Here is a 21900-nt window from a genome sequence, read left to right on the forward strand (position 1 = left end):
TTCAATGTGGGTGGGATATGAAATATAATTTCAAAGCAGAAGAATGCTAGTTAAAGAGTAACATCAGGTTAATCAATACCCACAACTGCCACGATGCTTTGGGAAGTAATCCAACCAAATCCATGTCAATATATCTTAAAAAAATGAATCCTCTTTATCAAATTAAGGGCCAGTCAGGAGCAAATATATTGAACCACCATATGATTATTAAAACTAGACCTGCAGGACACATTCTGCCGCAGGACCAATCACGAAAAGAAATTTATACACATATAAGAAGAAAAAAAAAATCACATATAAAGTAGGTTTGACATGAAAGCATTTCTTCTTTCGGTGCCTTCATGCTGTCATTGATCAAGAGATGTACCTTAATGTGCTGATACTCTTTCTCTTCCTCTTGCAGAACCTCCAGCTGCTTCAGAGCAGACTCCTGCTGGAACTCGCCACGTTCCACCTGCATGAAAATCAAGCGGTTTGAGTGCCTGCGAAAACTCTTCCGTTCAAAGTACAAGAGACGGAAGAGTCAGAATTTTAGCGCTTGTTCTTTTTTAGTATGAGCCCAACACCTTCACTCGGTGCTGGCAGGTAACATTAACAATTTGTACTTGGAAAAGTTTTCTCTTGACAAAAGTGCAATTTTGTAATTTGGCTTATCTCTTTGTTTTTTTTTTTCTTTTTGTGTGAGCCCTCTTTCCTACAAATACCCCTAGCCTAGAGCAACATGCACAAAAACCTTCGTCCTGGTATGGCTCCAAAAGCGTCTTTCTGTCTTGCAGGCATGTAGCTATACAAGTACACCCACTGTAGGATTAGTCAGTCAGAATAAACACTGCAAACAGTATTGCCTGTAACATCATATCGATAAATTTTAGCCCAGAGCCTTGACAAGATGTTTTTTTTTTTTGTTATGTCCTTACTCATAAAATAATGAATTCCACAGCTTTGCCTGTTACAGTGCATTCATTATGCTAATGTTAAGCTTGGAAAGACCACGCAAAGCGATAAAACCTCATTTTGTTTGGATTCCATTGATGACAACGAAGTCAGGATTGGAAGGAAAGTAGTACATGGTGACACTCACACTCACCATCAGTTGTTTCATGGAGGCGTGCTCTTCGTTTTCTCTCGCGGCGTTGTGGTCCTTGTGTACAATCTCCACCCGGATGTCGTTTTTCGCAGACACGACTCCTTTCAGATCTGTCAGAAAACAGATGGCACATTTATCTCAATAAGCTTGCATAAACACCATTTTGTATTGGTTGACATTCTAATTCCCCCCTAGTGCGGTTTGCAATATTTTAGTGACATCCCTGGGTTTGTAATAGCCCCCCCCCCAAAAAAAAAGAACAATACCCAACAATTATTAATCACTTGTTTCCTGCCAAGACAAGATTATCTCGTCCCGCATACATATGCAATCTCGCACAACCTTCCACGGTGGCTCATTGTGTTTGGGACAAAGCTGATGATAACTGTCAGATAAATTCTTACTTTCTGTTTTAATTTTGCTTGCAAGTTCTCTCTGGTGAGCACAGATGGAGACGGGCAGTGAGGGCATAACCAGGTGCGCTTCCTCTGTAGTATACAGACAATAGACATGCTGAAGGGACCAGTAGCACAGTTTGTTCGCTTCTTGGAAAGAGACAGTGGCCGACTGTCTCAAAACCTGAGTCACTTGGTACACGGGTAGGTGGAAGTGAACATAGCGCCTGATGCAAATAGCCTCGAATGTGACGCAGCCAGACTGAGTTTGCGTGAAATGAGTCCTTAGCGCAATCTGGCTCATAATCTTTGCAGCACAAACAAGATGTCCATATCAAGAAGGGATCTCGTCATCTGTGACGGTTTTGCTCCTGTCACGCGTGTATCTTTGTTTCAAAAGCAGCCTTTGTTTGATTTCGTGGAAAAAACAAGGTCCCTGAGATGAAATGGACATTTTAAGTGTGTCGCTTCGACCTCGTGACACTTTGGCATGCACGTTTGCGTGGGCGTGATGATGGCGAGTCGACTTACTTCTCTGGGAGCGGGCACAACAGAATGCTCCGATGGTGCCCATGACGACGATGAGGGCCACAAAAGCTCCCACGGCGATGCCGATGATCACCGCCACGGGGAGGGATTCTACAAAGAACAACGCACAGAAGAGAATGTATGGAGAGGAAGACACCACGAACATTTTCTACATTTTAGAACAGATTTCATCAATCATTGCAACAAAGCCTTGTGGAACACATGCGGGCAAGCCACGCGAGCTGTACATATATCCATCCATTTTCCGATCCGAAGGCGGGGGACACCCTGAACCGGTTGCCAGCCAATCGCAGGGCACACACAGACGAACAACCATCCACGCCACACTCACATCTAGGGACAATTTGGAGTGTTCAATCAGCCTGCCATGCATGTTTTTGGAATGTGGGAGGAAACCGGAGTACCCGGAGAAAACCCACGCAGGCACGGGGAGAACATGCAAACTCCACACAGGGAGGCCGGAGCTGGAATTGAATCCGGCACCTCTGTGTACAAATATCTCCCATTGCAAAAACATAACCTTTTACAGTTCAATGTGCCGAACGGCTTTCAAAAAAACATCCCTCATAAAAGCGCAATTGACTGTGCACGCGGCGGTTGAAGTCAAAATGTGGTTGTGAATATCCAAATCATCATACTCTTGGAAAAAAAGTGAACTGTTATTAATTGCCACTCAGTGTGAAATGAAAATAACCACGAATGTCCTTTTGAAACAATAAATAAGAACAAGTGAGCAACAGAGTAGGTAGCGGGGAGTGGGTAGTTCTTCACAACAGTGCAGATGGGATTCAAATACAAAAAAGGTAGTCACATAAGCCCTTCAAAAGTAAGCCTTTGTTGAACAACATGCTGGCACAATATGAGGATTGGTTTGAACTGGATTCCAAATTTTACGACTTGGAATGCCAAGATTGTAATTTTTAATTTATTTTTTGTTTTATGAACACTGTTTTTTAACATTATGCTACACACACACACACACACACACACACACACACACACACACACACACACACACACACACACATACAACAGGCCTCCAGCATCCCGCCTTCATTTCCATACTTTAACTGTCACCATCTTGAGCTTCAGTGCCAAGATGAATAGGATTCTTGCTTGAATATTAATGACAAGTCCCGGAAATGTCCCATCATTACAATTATTCTCTGTGTGGTGGTAAACTTCCAAAGATTTGGGACGTTGTTTGTATTGTCCCTTGTACTGTTTATTACAAACTAATTTCCCAGAAGGCTCTTGTGTGCCAGTGTGTATTGATTTAACCAAAGCGGTCCTTATGTGTGTCTGCACAGACGAGTAGCACACAGGAGGACGAGCAAGATCTCAAACCTGCGGGCAAACATCTCCAGCATTAAAGGTCCTCATCAAACACTTTAATGAGGGCCGGAGTTTCCCACATTTATGACCTCCCTGCAATTTTAAACTGACGCCAAACAACCAAGTGCTCTTCCTACACCATTAAAGGCTGCTTAATGTCTCCATTGGTCAATGTCACTAGCACATAAGCAGCGTATAATTTATCATTTGCGATAAGTGGGAAGACTAAACAACCTTCTCGGTGGTAAAGTGGAAAAGGTCAACAGGGAGAGGTGATTTTCATTTTTAAAAAGCTCTCTTAACCAAGAAAGAAAGAAAGAAAGGAAATATTTAATGTCTCAGTGGGATGTTGTACAACCCCCCCCGCCATGATTACTGAGACAGCTGTAGAAGGGTGGTTAGAATTGTGGCACGTGAACGAAGCACCGGTTCCCTTGATGAGCATAAACTGTAAGAGCACAGGCGACCTTGAGCAAAACACCAACGTTCCTTCATCGCAGATTGCTCCAGTGTTTTTGCTATGTTTACTATAGTACTTAATGCGGGTAAAATGAATGGCTCCAAACTAGCTGTGATGTCATGAAGGCCTTTTAAAACAACACGTTTAATGCTAAATTTTGTTTCGACAGACCCAAACCTGTCAAGCTTTAGCACAGCTAAATTATGCAGCCATTTGGTCTTGGGTCACTCCGCTGGCACGGTTGCGTATGAAATACAGGATCCACTGTTGCCCTGTAAAAATCGGACAGGATATTCTTGCTAGCCTGGATGAGCTAATTGTGACTAATTTGTTGTATTCAGCTGAGACGAAGCACTTTGAAATTGTGTTCTAAAAAGCATTCAAAGATCCAATTTAGGGGGTTCAAACAGCTATGCTGAATTTAGCGGTTACATTGTTGCATAGTCGGTGCACCATTTATATTTCAGATGAATTAATCCCAACCAAATTATCAAAACAACTGGAGTGCCAGATTTGTCTTCACCTAACCAAACAAGTCAAGTGTGCAAAACAACGTTACGCAACACAGTAATTCTTTGCTCTGGACAACAACACACACAAGACACCACGCAAATTCTGTTTCTACCGTCTGACACCACATCCACATGAATTGGAGAAGAGGAAGATGGAACCTGTCGGACCTTGGCTCCCACCTTGTTCCTTCAGGCGTATGATCTCAGTGTCTGAGCCGAAGCTGTTCCACGCAGTGCAGTTGTAAATGGTCTGGAAGTCGGCGGGCACAATGTTACTCATGGTCAGTGTGGAGATGACTCCTTCCTCTGTGGTGACCGTCTCGACGGTGTAGCGACCAGACGTCCCAGATTCCAACACCGTCTCTTTCCAGGACCAAGCCTGTGAATGGATACGTGTGTGAGATAACGTGGACATTCGTATTGTTCAAACCCTGTGCCGTAATTGCACAAGGACATGTGGGAGAGCGATGACTCAACATAATGACACATGAAAGGCATTGAGGCAACAGGAAAAGGGCTGCATCCCAACTCACCTTTTCAGTCTGTTTCATGAAATGCTTTCCAGTAGCAAGAGTGTGCCTCTGTGGAAATGAATGTCACTTGGTACAATTGGTCCATCACTCTGGCCGAGAATAAAAAGTCTACAGTTTGATAAATTGCTATGCCATTTGCTTGGCCATAAATGTTCGTTCACCAGACATTCCAGTCGTCTCCTGCTGGGAATTGCTGTCGTGCCTGAGAACCACAAGGAGGTGCCATGTCTTCACCTCCAGTTGCCGAGATGTTTCGAATGTTGGTTCGGTGATTGGGGACCTCTGTGGTGACCAGGATTCCCCAGGTCATTCAAGGAATGGCTCCTCTCCCCTCCCCTACCGTCCCCTCCCCACTCCAATCTTCCACTCTCCTCCTTTCCTCGCTCCCGGCATCAAGATAGAGCACATCTATATTTTCTCCCTCCCGGCTTCAAGAAGGAGCACATTGTTCCGGCACTTCGCTTCGGTGATCCAAAGAATATATTTGCACCTCTCAACACCCACTTAGACATCTTTCACTCATCCACTGACTACAAGACTGAGTTGACCGATCCTTCCCCAACATGTATAAATACAATCAACAATCATCCATGCTCATTATCACTTGATCCAATTTAATTCCGTTGGCTTTCATTTGATTCATTTCCTGGAATAACATGCCGAGACCCCCTCATAACAGTGATCTTCAATTTTTCAGTCACATTGATATCCCTTTTTTTTCAGGACGGATTTAATGCCTTGCCTGTTGCTTGCAATTTCGGATGGCTTAGCTTTGACAAAATACAGCCAGTAATTTTCTATGTCTCTGTTTAAATAGACTGCAAACACAGACAATGGGTCTTGTTAGTATAACCAAATTATTTGTGAGAAGGGAATTTTGGAGAAAACTGGCGATCAGTTCAGGGTGTACCCCACCTACTGCCCGAAGATGCCTGGGGTAGGCTCCAGCACGCCCGCAACCCTCGTGAGGATAAGCGGCTCGGATAATACACGGATGGATATGAAAGTTTAAACATTACGTTACATCACAACTGCGCTACAATTGTAAAGCGTGTCGAGGATAGACAATCCAATCATCAGCAACTGCCGCTTGTCTTATTGCTGAACAACAGTCCGTTTGTTTTTTTTTTTCTCCGAGTTACCAAAACTCTTATCTTACCCGAACCCGAGACACTGACCCACACAACCTATTTTCCCTTTAATAACCTGTTGCCTGAAATATGCATGCGCAAACACACACACACACACACACACGTGCACAAACACAAGCATGCCCATCCAAGCGTGCGCACACGTTTGCCTGACGCATTAATAATTAGAGCTTTGAGAGCAGCTGTTTATATTAGATCCATAAATCTTGGTTGGATCCTCGCTAACAAAGCACGCATGTAAATCAAACGAGACACAGCAGTTCCAACCCTTTCCTACGGTGACAAATGGTGACATAAGACTCTAATGTTATTCAGCATTTTACCTCCCCTTACAAAGATGTAACAAACGGTTATGCTTGAGTGCTACATAGGACACGAGGCGTGTTTCAAAAAGGAAAGGGTACTTACAATGCGGTCTGGAGGTGGAGTACTTCGAATAAAACATTTGATTTGTCCTTTCTCCCCGTGCAAGGCTTGTTGTGTCTGAGTGCTGGAAATGGTGGGTGGCCCTGTGTATTTTCATTAAAAAAAGAAAAACAAAAAACATTTTAGTTTGAGTACGCACAGTAACGCATTACACTGTTAGAAAGTAGAACAAAAATAATAGGAGACAAATTATAGGGGCCACATGTAAAAGGTTGCTTTTATTAAATGTTACGGAATACTTTTTGGGAGTGCCGTCACAGTGACACACCCAGTTTGTACACTGACAAAATTTTTTAGGGTTAAAATCACTCCATTTTGTCAAGTGGTTGCATGAAAAGAAAGCATTGGTTCCAGTTACATTTTTTTTTAAAGTCGACAATACATTTACTCAAAAAAATGTATCTGTATCCAGATCATTTTGTGCAGCTACTTGATAAAATAAAATGGAGTAAATTCAACACACCATTTTCTTTTCGGTGTATGTTGCCTAACTTTTCGTATGTGTTCCAACCAACTTCTCATGAGACTGTGATTGATGAAGCGTTCCCTAAGTCAAGACTCCATGGAAAAGATGTATTGCAGTGTCTCGTCCCGTTGTATTATCTACCCAAGTACATGCAGGGACTGAATGAAGGGCATGAGACCTCATTCTGGATCTGGATTTTTTTTTTTTGTTTTGTTTTGTTTGTTTTTTCTGATGTATGGCTTGTTTGAGTTCTCCAACCGAGAAAAAGCATGCCGGGAAGCTGTGATGCGGTACTTGACGCTGTAATCGGGACAACGCAGACACAAGGAGAAATATTGCATATTGCAGGGAGATAACAACCACCTTGCTGTGTTTTATCAGAGGTTTGACCTATGAACCAGAATTTTAGGAAAAAAAATGTAGAAGTCATCTTACTCTCCTGCAACTCATACACAGAGTCGACTTCAAATTAAGTCAGAGGCTCAATGACATTGTGTTTTGGTTTAACATCCCCCATACTGTTTGTAGGTGTCTTTAATGTTAGCCTAATACCATTCAGGTTTATCTTTCAGGGTGTCTTTTGAATTTATCTCTAAAAGGATCGCAAGGCTTTGCCTGACAGGAGCCGTTCTGCCCAAGTGACTGACTGGACAAGCATACATTTGCTTTGGGGGCTGTTCACACCACGGTGACCACACTCATGAAATATGTCACTGTCACACTTGACTCAGTTCCTCCTCTGGTTTGTTTTCTTCTGATTCATTTTGTGCAAGACAAGAAAAAAATGGTAGACATGTTTTACTTTCATTTGTTTTGGATGGGCAGTTTTGATTATTATTATTTTTTTTTTTAGCCAATTTGTGTGAAACGATGAATGGGTTGCATTTATGTTGAAGAACCGCTCTAAAATTTGACCATATTTATTTGTTTTACTCAGATTTTGTTTTGCTGAAACGGTTTCAATTAGCAAAAATTACCTTAAAAAAAATCATGATTTGACGAGAGGCTCAAAGAGCATTTCAGACATGTTTCAGGTCAAGAAAACTTGCAATAATGTTGGTTCAAATCCAATTTTCAAAGAGAAAAACATTGAAAGCGCGTACATCATCTTCCGTCAAGAGATCAAATCGGGCAACTTGTTGTCTACAATATATTCAAACATGTCAATCATTCAACTTTGATGAAGTTGTGTAATTTTCTTTTCGTGCCGTTTGCCGTTTTTGCAGATTCAATATATCCGGCTTCCCTGTCATCATTGAGTACCGGTGAGTTTTCGTGTATGACCCCCCCCGCCATCTTATGGTTATTAGTCATAATTGTTCTCCCTCCCTCAAAATCCAGGAAGCGGGACGGGCCCTTTGTCCTGCATCTCTCTTCCCGAATAGGCCACCTAATTATGGCTTGACAACCACAAATTTCTCAACTTGACGAAATGTGCTGGCCCCCCATCACCCGCGCGTCGATTCAAACATGTCAATCATGCCGCCCGAGCACATTTCGCACCTATCTGCGCAAACAGCTTTGACTTTCGATGGAATTCTGTCGCAACAATGGACAGATTCGTGTTGTGTTTGTCAGCAGCATAATTCCGTTCTTTAGGGGGATTGGAGGATGATTCAACAACTATTTTGGTAAATCCCCCTCCAACACCCCCTATTTGTGCCAAGCGTAAGTTTTGTATTTCAAAAGAATCTCAAGTGACACCTTCATCTCCTCTCCATGCTGATAAAAAGCGTGAGGTTATTCCAATAAACAACAAGGCAAGGACATCATCAAATGTTTAGTGACTCTCTTGTGATGTTTCAGGTGAAAGACATGTGTTTTGAGGGGGTGGCGCAGAAGGCATCTTGTCGATGAGTGAGAACCACTCGCGTCACTTGCCGACTTCCTCCAAACTCTCCGCCAGCTCTACACTGATAAATAATTGCAGTTTATTACCTGTCTCTTATTAAAATGAATGAACATTTTAATGAGACTTTGCCTGATGGAGCCTCGGTATGCTAGTGGATGACTACAGAATGAATGCCGCTACCGACCATCTTGAGTCAAATTGTACAGGAAGCTTGTCTTTTTTTTTTGTTTGTTTTTCCACTCATTTGCCTTTAATGACCGATTACTGTCACAAATGTGCAATAGTTTGTTTGTACATGAAACACGCATGTCATTTCTCAGAGTGCAGCGTGTAAACAGAGCAAGATCAATAGCTTGTAGGCTGCAAAAGGGCCTGTGGTCTTAGTAAAATAAAGGATCTATTCTATGGATCCGTCTTGCAAATGAGGAGCATTTTCTCCGTGACGCAAGTTGAAAGTGTGTCTGTATGTTGAACCCCCCCTACCCCAAAAAACCCCACTGTGATCATGGTGGTGAGCGGCACTATGCCACATCCATTTTCTCAGCAGGGGAGGTCATCAAAGTGTTGGGTGCAATTTGTCACTCATTGGAGGAGGCATTGACACTGGAGTGGACATTCCAATCTGATTACACAACCTCTGCGTGGGTGTCAAAAGTCACCAGCACTTACTGTACATTTCCCTCCGAATAAAAGCTCAGCTTTTTCTTTGAAGCGGATAAAAAAAAAAAAAAAAAAAAAAAAAAAAACTAAATTGCAACTGGTTTTTGAGTTGTCTTGTGTTCTTGTGAAATAAGAGGGAACAAAGCAGCTAAGGAAGCAGAAACATGTCTGAAACATGGCCACTGGTGGTCACGTTCTTTTCAAAGGAGGAACGGGAGAATCTTTTGTCAGAGGATGCTGCCAGCGCAGAGCTGACAACCTCTCTTTTGTCCTAAAATAGTGACGTTTAATAAGTGATAAGTGACGATGAACATTTAGTTCAGTTCCTCTGGGCCAATGCTTATTTAAAGTGTGGTGAGCAAGAAAAAAATATATATCTATATTGGCCTGATGCTCTGTGGGGTGTATTGGGGGTCTGAAACCCTCCTGTTACCTTGTTGTGATTACAGGCTCTCTCTCTCTTCTTGGATTCTTGTTTGAGTCATTATGCATACTAATTTAAAGACTTAGAGGTAAACAGAGTTTGAGCCGTGAGAAAAAAAAACTATCCCATCAACACGCATTGATATAATATGAATGAAGTATACTGTATTGTCCTGGATCTGTTTGCGACCGATAGGTGGCACTGTAGGGCGCCTGCTGCCGCTGCTGCAACAACAGTTGGTCATTGTGTCATTATTTTTCTGTTTAAAGGACCCGCCGCCGACAACTCAGTGTCAGGTCATTGCTTCTGTCAGTGTTTCTGTTACTGTTACTGTTGGTTTGTGTTTTGTGTTTTCGCTTCTGCGAAACATATTGTCCACTATGCTTACTTTGCATTTGAAATTATGGCACATATATTTAAGTTTAATAAACATTCGAATTTCTGTGACTCCTTTTTTTTTTCTCCGTTTGTGTGCATGCTGTTTCTCCTGTCTATTTAGATCACTGATAAAAATCTCAAAGACGTATGCTACATGCTAATGTATACTACAGTCCATACTGTGTTGGATGTAAATAATCACATATATGGATATGGTCACACTTGCATCACATAACCTCATTTGAGGTGCTGATGAGCAAATTCACTGTGAGTGTATGAGAAGAGTAAGCAATATGTATCCATTAGTGACTTAAACACAAAGTGCCTCCCCTGCTAGCTGTTTGATTATAATTAAATTACAGTCTTCCCCAGGGAAAAGCCGCAATCCTTGTGTCGATGCGCTCCGCCACTGTGGGAGTTGGCAACACAGAGCGCCACGGCGGAGCGAGATAGACGGAATGACACATGCGATTTAAATGAAGTCGTTAAAGGGCTTGGAGGATCACTGCAGGGAAAACTAACAATAAAGAAATTTGAATGTGCGGCAGGGACTTGAACGTGACACCCTTGACTCTGGTTACTGTCGTGGTAGCATCGCTCTGTTATGTTCCTGGAACTTTGCGAATAGGTGACCCATGTGCATGGCACATCAAAATAACAGGGTCAGGAGAAGACTGATTTTTTTTTTTTCTTCTCATCGCTCTTTGCTGCGCGAGCTGAAGCTGAAGCTGCCATTTTTGTGTTGACTGCATTCACTTATTTCATAAGCCCTCTTGAGAATCGATGTGGAGCAGAATGTTAATATTATTTGTCCAATGACACTTACTTTATGCATGTCACGTGAGGAGAAAGGGTTTGTTCTTTTTGTTCTTTGCCAAGAATCTTTAGTGCCGTTCTCGTAGTTATTGAAGGAGATACCGCAGTATGTTTATAGCCCGTTCCGAGGAGCTTGGCCTTATCTACAATGGCAACAGTGTCACAATGCAAAAAGCTACTGTGTGCACACAAGCACGACGTTGACGCTTTGACATGTTGGACAATCAGATTCACCTCCGGCGCAAACTAAAAAAAAAATGCCTTGAAATGCCTCATGTGCTTTGGAAAATGAATGTCAATTATTCAGGAGGGCAAAAAAAAAAAAAATAATAACGTGGGAGGCTTTTGAATGAAAAATTCAGGCAAGGTGGAGGTAAACACAGCAGAGCTTGGAAGAAAAGTACGAGAACACATTCAAATCTCGCCCGAGCACACGTTGCAAAGACAACGTAAAAATAATCTGCTGCTTGTTGTGTTGTTCCCGAGGACGCTTGGAGTTGCGCTCCATTGTAATCCTAATTAAAACAATCCATCTGCTTTCTCCTTCTTCTCATCATGTATTCTGTTTATTTATTGAGGCTATCAAAGCAAGGCCGCTAGTAGATTTCAATAAAGTGAAAACAACGGAATTAGTCATGACGCCTCTTCTTGCCTTCAGTTCCAACCATATTCAAGGCGGTTCATAGAAAGTCCCGGTTTTGATCCGGTGCTACGGGGGGAATTCTGTTTGCCCATTCCTTCTGATATGCAAAGCTAACATCTGGGTTTTGAAAAGGAAAATCCTCACACACCCCATTTTCTTCTTGATGTATTTTCATCCCCAAATCAGCACAGAGTTGCTTCCAGGCAAACTCTTTTGTTAGCTCTCAAAATGTACAATGCAACATTGTCAGCGTTAAGTACACAACATGCTGCATGCCTCTAAAAAGAAACAACCTTGTCGTTTCGGCGGCATAATTTCCCACCGGTTTGATGATTATCCCGGACTGTTTTTGCATGGACCACTTGACAAATAAGAGACACCCAAGAGTCAGTGTCACAAATGATGTGTTCCCAGAATATCAAGTAGCACTAATGAAGTCATTTGTTTGAGGGTTGCCAGGTCTCCCGCCAAGGCTAATAATCATTAGCCAGTCAGTACCTCAAAAAAAACCCAAAAAAAAAATATATATAATAATAATAAATAAAATAAAGTAAAAACTGCCTCCACATGTACTCATGTGACTCATGTGGATCAACTTTGAAATTGTAATTGTCTTCATTTATGCCTTGACCAGTAATCACCTGACTACAGTGATACTAAACCCAGATTTATTCTAATTATTCTGATTATTATTTATTAATTTATTTATTTTTAAACATACAGAATCTCAAATGAATGATTAACTTTTTGTCCATGGCTCGAAAAGGTATGTTGGGTGGAAAAGAGCACCGTAAATTGTAAAATATGGTATGGTATGTTAAGAACAGCAATGAATGTGGTTGGAATTTTCTTTTAAATGACATATGTTGGAATACTGTACACATCTTACCATTGACAGTGAGAGCAACTTCCTTCTCCCCTGCGCCAACTCTTGGGACAACAGCACGGCAAACGTACTTCCCAGCATCTTCCTGGCGCACCGATTTCAGTGTTAGAAGGTTCTCATTGCTCAGGACCTGTGGGAAATATGACAAAAAAAAAATTATGAAAACGCACAATACGCTTCCAAATATGAATTAGAAATAAAGGAAAATGACAGTGGGGGGGGGGGCACTGTAGCATGTGGACGACTGGAAACTATGACGGGTAGCTCTTCTCAATTATTAAAATCCAATTTGGGTTCTAAGCTCAGTGGAATAAAGGTGTTCATGCTACCCTCCATGGTGACAGAGGGAGCTGGAATGAGTTGGAATGTGGGGATCAAACCTATAAATAGCATGTTCAAGGAGGTCACCAAAGAGTGACCTCACCTTCCTATTCAGAACAATGATGATGTCATAGGCAACAATATAGAACACACATTAACGACTTCAATTTCTTACACAGTGGGACCTCTAATACCCCCGGAGTTGTACGATTTAAATTTGACTAGGATGTTTGGGAAGTGTCGTATGTGATGTCACACAACAACTCTACATGCATTGCGCTTTAATCTGAAAACATGATAATGTCCAAGCGATTTTCAGCCGTCCACCGTACCGCCACGAACCCGAAAGGCAAAGGACAAGGGGCACTTTTGGGTCGAGAAGCAAGAGGAGGTGCGCTAATATATCAAGAATGTATATATTTTTTGTTTAAAGGTGTCCAAACTGTTTCCAAATGAATAAAAGTAGTGTGCAGTTACTGTTGTTTATTTATTTATGTTCATGAGGGTTCTGAAATGGTGATGAAATGCAATTTAGTGATGAAGGAAGCCCGTTCCCCCACGGCCTGGGCTGACGTCGAAGGAAGTTTTATGATTGTACCCAATTGATTGATTATATTGCTACATCTATTATTTCCTATGTAGAGAAAAAAACGTGCATACTGAAATTAAATGGAGACGTTTCCGAGCATTCCGAAATAGATTGTGCTTGACTTGGAAATAATAACACCCACCACTCCAGAACCTCTCTTCATCCACACTATGGTAAGAGAGGGATTTCCCGTCCAGGCACAGTTGAAGACGGCATCCGAGCCAAGGTCAACCTGCAAGGACTGAGGCTCTGCTGCCATGCGAGGTCCGACTGTTTCAACAAAAGTCACGGACAGTATGATCGGGCAGACTGAGAAGCAAACGTTGAATTGACAGAAAAGCACTTTTTCAAGGTAACACTCACAGTAGACGTCGACATGACGGCTAACGTTGGTGCTGCCGAGTTGGTTTGTGACTGCACAGGAAACCGGCTCTGTGAAGAAGGAGTGGTCCACGATCACCTCGTATGTATCGCCGGAGACCTCCTTGATTATACTTCCTCCTTTGGCCCACCTAGTAAAGATAGCGAGGAATGGAGCAAAGAAAAGTGAGGAAAGGCATTAAAGCGTTTTTGTCATCCTTCTTCAAGTGAATACTTTTCATTCTTTGTGTGAATAAGGGAATGCTTTTACATACTGAGCATGCTCCAACAAAGTCCTTTACAGCTCGGAGCTAAGGAGTTTTTTTCTATCTAAGCCAGGCAGAAAGTCTTTCAGAAAAAAAAAAGAAAACACCTTGAAAGATTGATTACTGTTGCATGTGACAGACATTTTGTCGGTTGACCGCCATAAAGAAACACGGAAAATGATCCTCAAAGTTGCAGTTTCACTTTAAATGTGCTGTAAATTACCACAATTTCGGCTATTTGTATATAATTCGGATCGTTTTGACCAATGTGTCAGGTATCTAATTTTTTCATGTCAATATGGATAGTGTAATTTGAATTTTTTTTTTCAAATCCAACCTAGGCCTCTTTCTCACGTGGATTAAATTCCGTATGTGTCTGATACGAGTGTAGTATGACACTCAGGTCACACTCATCTAACCCATTCATCACCAATGTCAGGTTTTGTGCGCAATCGGTGTTATTTCACAGATGCATACCTTTCCGCATGAGAAGGCGCATTGGTTTTATAACGTGAACGACGAGGTCGGATTTAACGAAAAAAAAAATCTGAATCGGGCATCTGGCCCTGCAGTGTGACTGTCACCATAGCAGCATTGTACACGCATCAGAACAACAGTGAAAGAGACAAAGAGTAGAATAGTAGAATGTGTATCGTCACGTCACCCGTGATGAACGTTCTCGGGAAGGGAGTCTCCTCGCAATCTCCCTGCCCACACCACAATTCAATTTCAATTCGATAACAACAGTTTGCTAAATGCAAAAAAAAAAAAAAAAGAACAATGGCACCGGTGTCTTGTATCCGTAGCCTGACACACGTTGCTGCCAATACTGAGCGGCAGGAGCTTCACAGCGGAGGGAACGCTTTTGTTCCCCGCGACTAAAGTGGGGCCACGCTTGATTGAAATGCTGCCGTTTATATGAGGAAAAAAAGATTGCCTCATTCAATCACGAACTAAAATGCAGCTCAAAATTAATTGAACCTCACCGGATTTTATTTTGTAGGCGTTTCTATTCGGTCATGGTCTGTTTTCCACCCATCCATTTTCTGATCCGTTTTATCCTCACAAGGGTCGCGGGGCGTGCTGGAGCCTATCCCAGCTGTCTTTGGGCAATAGGCGGGGGACACCCTGAACTGGTTGCCAGCCAATCGCAGGGCACACAGAAACAAACAACCATTCACGCTCATACTCACACCGAGGGACAATTTAGAGTGTTCAATCAGCATGCCATGTATGTTTTTGGCATGTGGGAGGAAACCGGAGTACCCGGAGAAAACCCAAGCAGGCCCAGGGAGAACATGCAAACTCCACCCAGGGAGGTTGGAGCTGGAATTGAACCCACAACCTCTGCACTGTGAGCTAGACACGCTAACCACTGGACCACTGGGCTATGTTCTGTTTTAAAAATAAATGAATAGATAAATCAGGCCCCACTGGTCTTTTTTGTCCAAACTTGCCAATCACTAGCAGCAATGTTGTTCCGCATGTACTGTGTTAGGGATTACATAAAGGATATGCTTTGGGACATACATGCTTCACAAGTATAAATATAATAAGTATATATTGGTATCATGTATCAGCAAAGTCTAATAAAGGAATAATGGGAATAAATGGGAGACACAAGAACGATTCAATAAAATGTCCGTCATAATCACGAGAAATGATTTACTTTGCATTCCTAAATGAGTATCATCGTGAGTCATTTTTATGACAATGATGATCAGGATGATGCTAATGATATAATTACATGCCAGACAATAATGACAGCAATGAGGATGATCATGGTTGCATAATTGGTGATGACAGCAAGTGTTATCGATCTCGGCGCAAATGACTCTGAGTCGGAAGTTTGGGAATTATTGTGGAGACAGTAATTCGGTCAGATCTGTTTGGTATTTGCAGTGGAGCTTCGTCTTCAAATATACAGAATGTAAGTTGTTTCTTAACATGTTGAAATGATCGATGATGACGGCGTCTTTGGTATTTTTCTCACTGCTTTGATAGCTCTGAGGGGGGAGACTGTGTTTGAATCAGCAGTGTTTTGGTGAACCGAAAATCCAATTCTTTTCAGGGTTGTAGATAGGGCACACCTTGAAGAGTTAAAGATGATTTCATTCATGGCCGGGTTTCATTCATCTTGAAAGTTATTTTCTAATTTTAGCAGGACCTTGATGAGAATAGTATTATTGTAATTTTGTTGAGACCGTTTTTTTTTTCTTTTTGAAGCAAATAACGTCCATAAAAGGCATGAGTGAATGAGTTGGGTGTGGAAAAACTTGAGCTCTTCTCACCGACCAAAGAGTCCGGTTTAGACAAGTGCTTAAGACAAATAAATGTGTTCGACTATTATATGGAGCAGGCAAGTCAGTCGGTGTATTCAAGAAAAAAAAATGTGTAAATGGGGAATGCCAAAAACAACAGCAAGCAGCTTTCCTTGCAACCGTGGAAGATCTGATACCAATGAGGTCAATCAAAATCATTTCAATAGAACAACACATCAGGATCCGAAGCATCCTAAATCATCCAAAGAGGGGCATGCAAATAAGGAGCTTTGTTGACGCTTTGGTGCCGAGTTGCAGGCGGCAGACATGGGACCTAATTTTCTTTGTTTGCCACTCTGCAATCTCGAGTGGCTTCTTGTTTATTTCTGGGGAAAAAAAAAAAAAAATCTGGTTTCATCATCAAAGGTTGCAAACTGGATTGCATCCCAGCTGGCTCGACTACCTATATGATTGCAATGAACGCATTCCCAACATGCCTTTCTCCAATCATTTGTCTTTTAATAAATCTATTTTAGAATTTTCTTGTTGCATGCTCTCGGGTTTGATGAACACGATGATCCCACGTCAACCATTCGTTTGGAAGAGACAAGATCTAGTCGCTCATGTCGGAGCTTGGAACCAAAGGCCTCCATGTCTCAATTTTTTTGTTGCCTGAGAAACCAAAAAAAAAAAAGATTGTTAAAATTGCTGTGGTTCAAATTTCTTTTAATGATGGCATCAGATTGAATTAGCCAATTTTAGCTCTTCAAACAGTAGCATAAAAACAAAATCGGATTTTATTTGTGTGACATATCGACACTTTTTTGCTGATTTTCCTCTGTTATAAAGTTAAACAAATACTAAAGGACAAAGTGTTATAAAACAGTCAAATGTTCTGCCTGTAATTCACATTTTCATTGTGAATTAATAATAAAAAAGTTTTTATTCATTTGATTATTTCTTAATTAAAAGGACAATTAATTGGTTATTGTATATCTATTCCGACAAATATTGCAGTCAGCCTTCAGCCCCGCGCCCCCCAAAAATAGTGTGTGTGTGTGCGTGTGTGTGTGTGTGTGTGTGTGTGTGTGTGTGTGTGTGTGTGTGTGTGTGTGTGTGTGTATACATATAAAATCCATATGGGTCTAGTTTTTTTATAATGAACAATTAATGATATTTATGTGAGGACACTCATCATACAGGTAATTAATTTTTCATAACAATTAGGAACTAGATGTTAATATGCAATATTGTATTTCGATAAAAGCCTGCCAATCTTCACACTTCGATCGACGATCACGACTACAACATTCCTGGGAAATCATTATCGTCCCATCACTGGTGAGTGATTTTTACAACAGGCCGGCAAGCTAATCAAGTGGTCCATGGGGGCTACCTGGTGCCCACAGGCACCACGTCGGTAACCCCCGATCTAGTTCATTACATTACTTGTTTCAAGACGTAATGCTTCAAGTTAGATTCATGGTCAAACTCAAGTGGTGTTAGTCATCAGAAAGCATCATGACTTTTGACTACTGTCGGCAGTATCTCGGACCCTCGTTTCAAGTGTCTGGTAAATGGAGGGTTGCAAAGTGGTGCAGTGCACGTTGGCAATGGATGGCTCTCCCAGGGATGGCAAAGAGGCCGTTCATCTAAGAGCTAGCCTGTCCTTGTGCTTTATCTGATCTGGGTTAGACAGAGTGTATTAGCACTGAATAATAGCCCTCACACTGCTTGATCAGCTTCCTGTCCTCCTCTCGTGGTATTGCTCTCCAGAGGGTGGATTTGTGAGGGGTTCTCACGAGTCAAAGGCTTTCAGGTGTGCATTATGGCCCCCCCCCAAAATCCCCACTCTACCATCCACTTCCAAATGCCAATAGTGCATAGAATGGTGAAGCTCTCATATTAACCGCAGATAAATCTGAGTAGGAGACTCAGAAAGATGGGGGAAGAGTGTGGCTCTCACCTTGAAGAATCAAAAGGCAATAGACTGTCTGGATTATTAGTGAATGCTTGTGTCAGTCACAAAAAGCCAGACACCGCAGCAACATCGAAGTGCAGGGAGGTTAACTAAGAGCAACCACACTGTGTTGAGGTTGTTGATAATTACAACAAAAGGTGGTTAGCAATTATGGTACGGACAGACAACTCAAGCTCATCAGCCCTCCAGGCATGATTTGCTGAGCTAGAGGCATCAACAAAAAGAAATAAATCAATTATAAAAAAAATAATAATCATAATAATTCACACCTGCCAGTGCATCTTAGCGCTTGATATCCGGGCGAGAATTGTGCTTCAAGCATTGATCCAGTCACATAACAATAGAGGTGAAATCTCTTTGCAAGTGCAATAGACACACCGTCGCGGCTGTGCACCCAACACAATCAAATCCCAACCTTGTTTTCAACAATGTCACTGAAACCCCCCCGCCACCAACCACCCCCACCCGTCTCCCCTCTTCACTCTCTTTTTCAAAAGGGCTGAATCCATCAGAAAAAGGTAACGTCTCTGTTTTGCCACCTGTGAGTGTGTTGCACATCCATTTCATTTCTCAGTCGGTACCTTTGCACGATTCATGGCCAACCACATCCTTTTGCCATCGATTTCATTCCATTTATTTTCACCCTGTTTTTAAACAAAAGTCCCCCAACCAACACACACACACACATACACGCGCACACGCACACAGTTCTCTTGACAGATCACTTTTTTAGAGCCCCTCATAAGAATGTCAGACCACAATTAACGTCCATTTTGTTGTTGGTATAGACAAATAGAGTGATGGACATCATTTCCAACTTTTAGATGCTGAAAATTGTAAAAAGAGCGCGACAGTAAAAAAAATATATAAACATATGGATGAACAGTAGTCCCCTAAGTGCACACAGTGTATCCATCTCCTGCACAGGAATGTACACGAGGCAAACACAACCCCGAAGGGGGAAACGTGTCACCCTACAGTGCACTTGAACACAAAGCAATTTTTCAAAAACAACAAAAAAGCTGTGATCTTGAGCTCTTGACCACAAAGCAAAAAAAAAAGCTGCACAACAAATCGCAGGATTGTTTGACTGCAACCTAGTCAGATATGCCACGACTTCCCTTCATGAGTTGATGGCGTCTTTACTTTTAGCGGCTACCTCATGCCAGGTGCAAAAAGGTGCTGCTTGTCCAAACATAATAATTCTTGGTTTTGACTTGACACCGCCAGAAGGACATTCATTAAATTCATCACGGTTAAAAGACCCACAAAATGGAATTTGAGCACGGAAATCTTTCGACTAAAGCACGATATATATTACATTGTCAGTGGATGCCTATTCCGTGGCCTCACCTGTAAAGTGTGACCGGTGGATTGGCCTTTGCAGAGCAGTGAAATCGCACAAGGTTTCCCTCAAGAACTGGCTGAGGCTCCACTGAGAGATTGACAAGAGGAAAATCTAAAAGAAAGCACAGACACAAACAAGATATATGAAGTAAAAGTGTCAGTGACATGTTGAACACATCCTGTGGGGAACTGAAAAGAGACGCTACGTTGTCTGCTCTCCTTGGCTGCTTGCTTGTCAAAATAAAGTCATAAGATCTGACATTTATATGAAGGCAAGGAAGCATTCGGAGAAAAAGTCAAATGAAGATATAAAATAAGGATAAAATAATCCTGTGACCAGAAAGAATTTTTCAACAAGGGCATGTTTCTCATCATTTTAGAATTAAGTAATTCTATATTGACAAAGTTGGGATATTCATTGGAAGTTAAAACATTCTAAACAGTTAGACCATTACAGGAATGAAGTCATAATATTACAACATTATCATCATCATCATCATGATTCTTTCTTTTGTGTGATTACATTAACATCCAACATGATTCCCCCACAAAAGTACAAACGATAATACAAAATATGAAGCACCCATTCTGTCGAATGTGATTGATGAGTCGTTCGCAATGGAAGAGTGGCTCTATCCCAGAGCATTAACTGATTCACTGCCAGCCTTCTCAGTTTCATATTATTGACATATGCAACAGTGGCCTCTCAAAACCACTGAATGGGTTAAAAAATTGAATTGAATTGAATAATAACAATATTAATAAATAAACACACGTACAGATATATGTTAGCCTGTCGTCATCCATGATGAACTTTGTCACTCGATTGCCGCACAGGGCAGCCACTCATAAACCTGTTGCACGTGTCACCGCGCATGCAAACACAATGGCGCTAGCTGCTGCAAAACTCGATCAAACTAGCGAGTTGACATATTAGCCTCCAATATGTTTTGTCTACTTTCAACTTAATCAAAAGTATCAAAATTATTAGGGGCCATCGGGAGCCAATTATTTCCATACACGGAGTGAGAGAAGGACCCCCCCCCCCCCACACACACACACACACAATGTGATTTTTGAAGTGCGTTTGCCTCATCTGCAAGTGCGGTTTCACCAAAGAATGGAAATATGGAGCGACATTTTTAGGCCGTTGATAAAAACATCAAGTCCCAGAACTGTTCAACCATGAGCGATGATCATTTGGAATTGTGCTTAGAGCTTGCCATCAGCAGCTCCTGTCCAAAACTGTGCATCTCCAACTGATTCAATTCGCTGCAAATCATCAGATGAAAGCAAAGACAAAAAAAAAAAAAAAATGTACGCTAGTAGTATTGCACAACATGAGTTCATGCGGTTATGCAAGCGACACCCACATCTATTGTACATATATAGAATTCTCAATATATTCATAAATAAATAGATCATACATTTCTTTTGTATGTTATTTTTCGATCATATTGACTTGGTTAATTTATAAGTAGCTCGCTTATTGAAAAAGTGTGGGTACCCCTGCCCCAACCTAAATGCACAGTCATAATGACTTCATCCCCGATCTTAGTGACACAAAAAGCATTTAAAACAAAATGTTTCCTGATGTACTAATCTGAATCTTTTTTTCGATGTTTATGTGGCTACTATTGCAAATTGTCCTTGATACCCTCATATTCAGACTTCATATGAATTCGTTGCCATGTTTTAATCTTCCCTTCACCCAGGTGATCTCGTGAAAACAGAATACAGGTAAGTGTTTAGGAAGAACCGCTACCTTTTATGACCTATCATGATTACAAATCGCTGAGAAGGAAATCAAAGGAAAACTTGACTTCGTAATCAGTTCCAGTAAATGGCAATTTGCTAAATAAATAAATAAATAAATATTGAGGAGTCCACACTGCAATTCACGACAAATATAACAATGAGCAACATCAGAGAGACATAACAGGCATTCAGATTATGCAAATGTAATAAACAACTTATTTATCCTAATTGTGAAAAGGTGGGTTCCTTTTGAAGGTGCGTGCTCATTTCCATTTCAATGCTGTCTCCAGTGGGGGGAGAAAAAAAATAAAAGGAAAAGAAAAGACAATGCTATTTACTCGGTAGACCAACACTCGCCGACTAGTGAAGTGGTTTTGCGGTTTCTCCTGTCACTGCATGGAAAAAGTGAGGTTTTTGTCTCCTTTTTTCCCCCCCCTGATTAAG

General features: G+C 41.5%; 1 protein-coding gene across 7 annotated transcripts in view; it reads right to left on the bottom strand.

The window, feature by feature from the left end:
* The window catches only part of kirrel3b (kirre like nephrin family adhesion molecule 3b), a 137879-nt gene that overhangs the window by 5190 nt on the left and 110789 nt on the right, over positions 1-21900 (bottom strand). The window contains exons 7-16 of one of the 7 annotated variants that reach the window (XM_019864991.1): positions 19705-19810; positions 13847-13995; positions 13626-13753; positions 12577-12703; positions 6431-6531; positions 4519-4717; positions 2014-2121; positions 1492-1575; positions 1088-1197; positions 368-454 (exon numbers count right to left, since the gene is read on the bottom strand). In XM_019864991.1, the coding sequence (XP_019720550.1) occupies positions 368-454; positions 1088-1197; positions 1492-1575; positions 2014-2121; positions 4519-4717; positions 6431-6531; positions 12577-12703; positions 13626-13753; positions 13847-13995; positions 19705-19810 (1199 nt within the window). Of the gene's footprint in view, positions 1-367; positions 455-1081; positions 1198-1491; positions 1576-2013; positions 2122-4506; positions 4718-6430; positions 6532-12576; positions 12704-13625; positions 13754-13846; positions 13996-19704; positions 19811-21900 lie in introns of all 7 variants that reach the window. The other 6 variants (XM_019864990.1, XM_019864989.1, XM_019864988.1 and 3 more) reach the window with 6 other exon arrangements.

The sequence above is a fragment of the Hippocampus comes genome, unplaced genomic scaffold (genome assembly GCF_001891065.2).
Source record: "Hippocampus comes isolate QL1 unplaced genomic scaffold, H_comes_QL1_v1.1 scaffold276, whole genome shotgun sequence".
Lineage (NCBI taxonomy): Eukaryota > Metazoa > Chordata > Actinopteri > Syngnathiformes > Syngnathidae > Hippocampus > Hippocampus comes.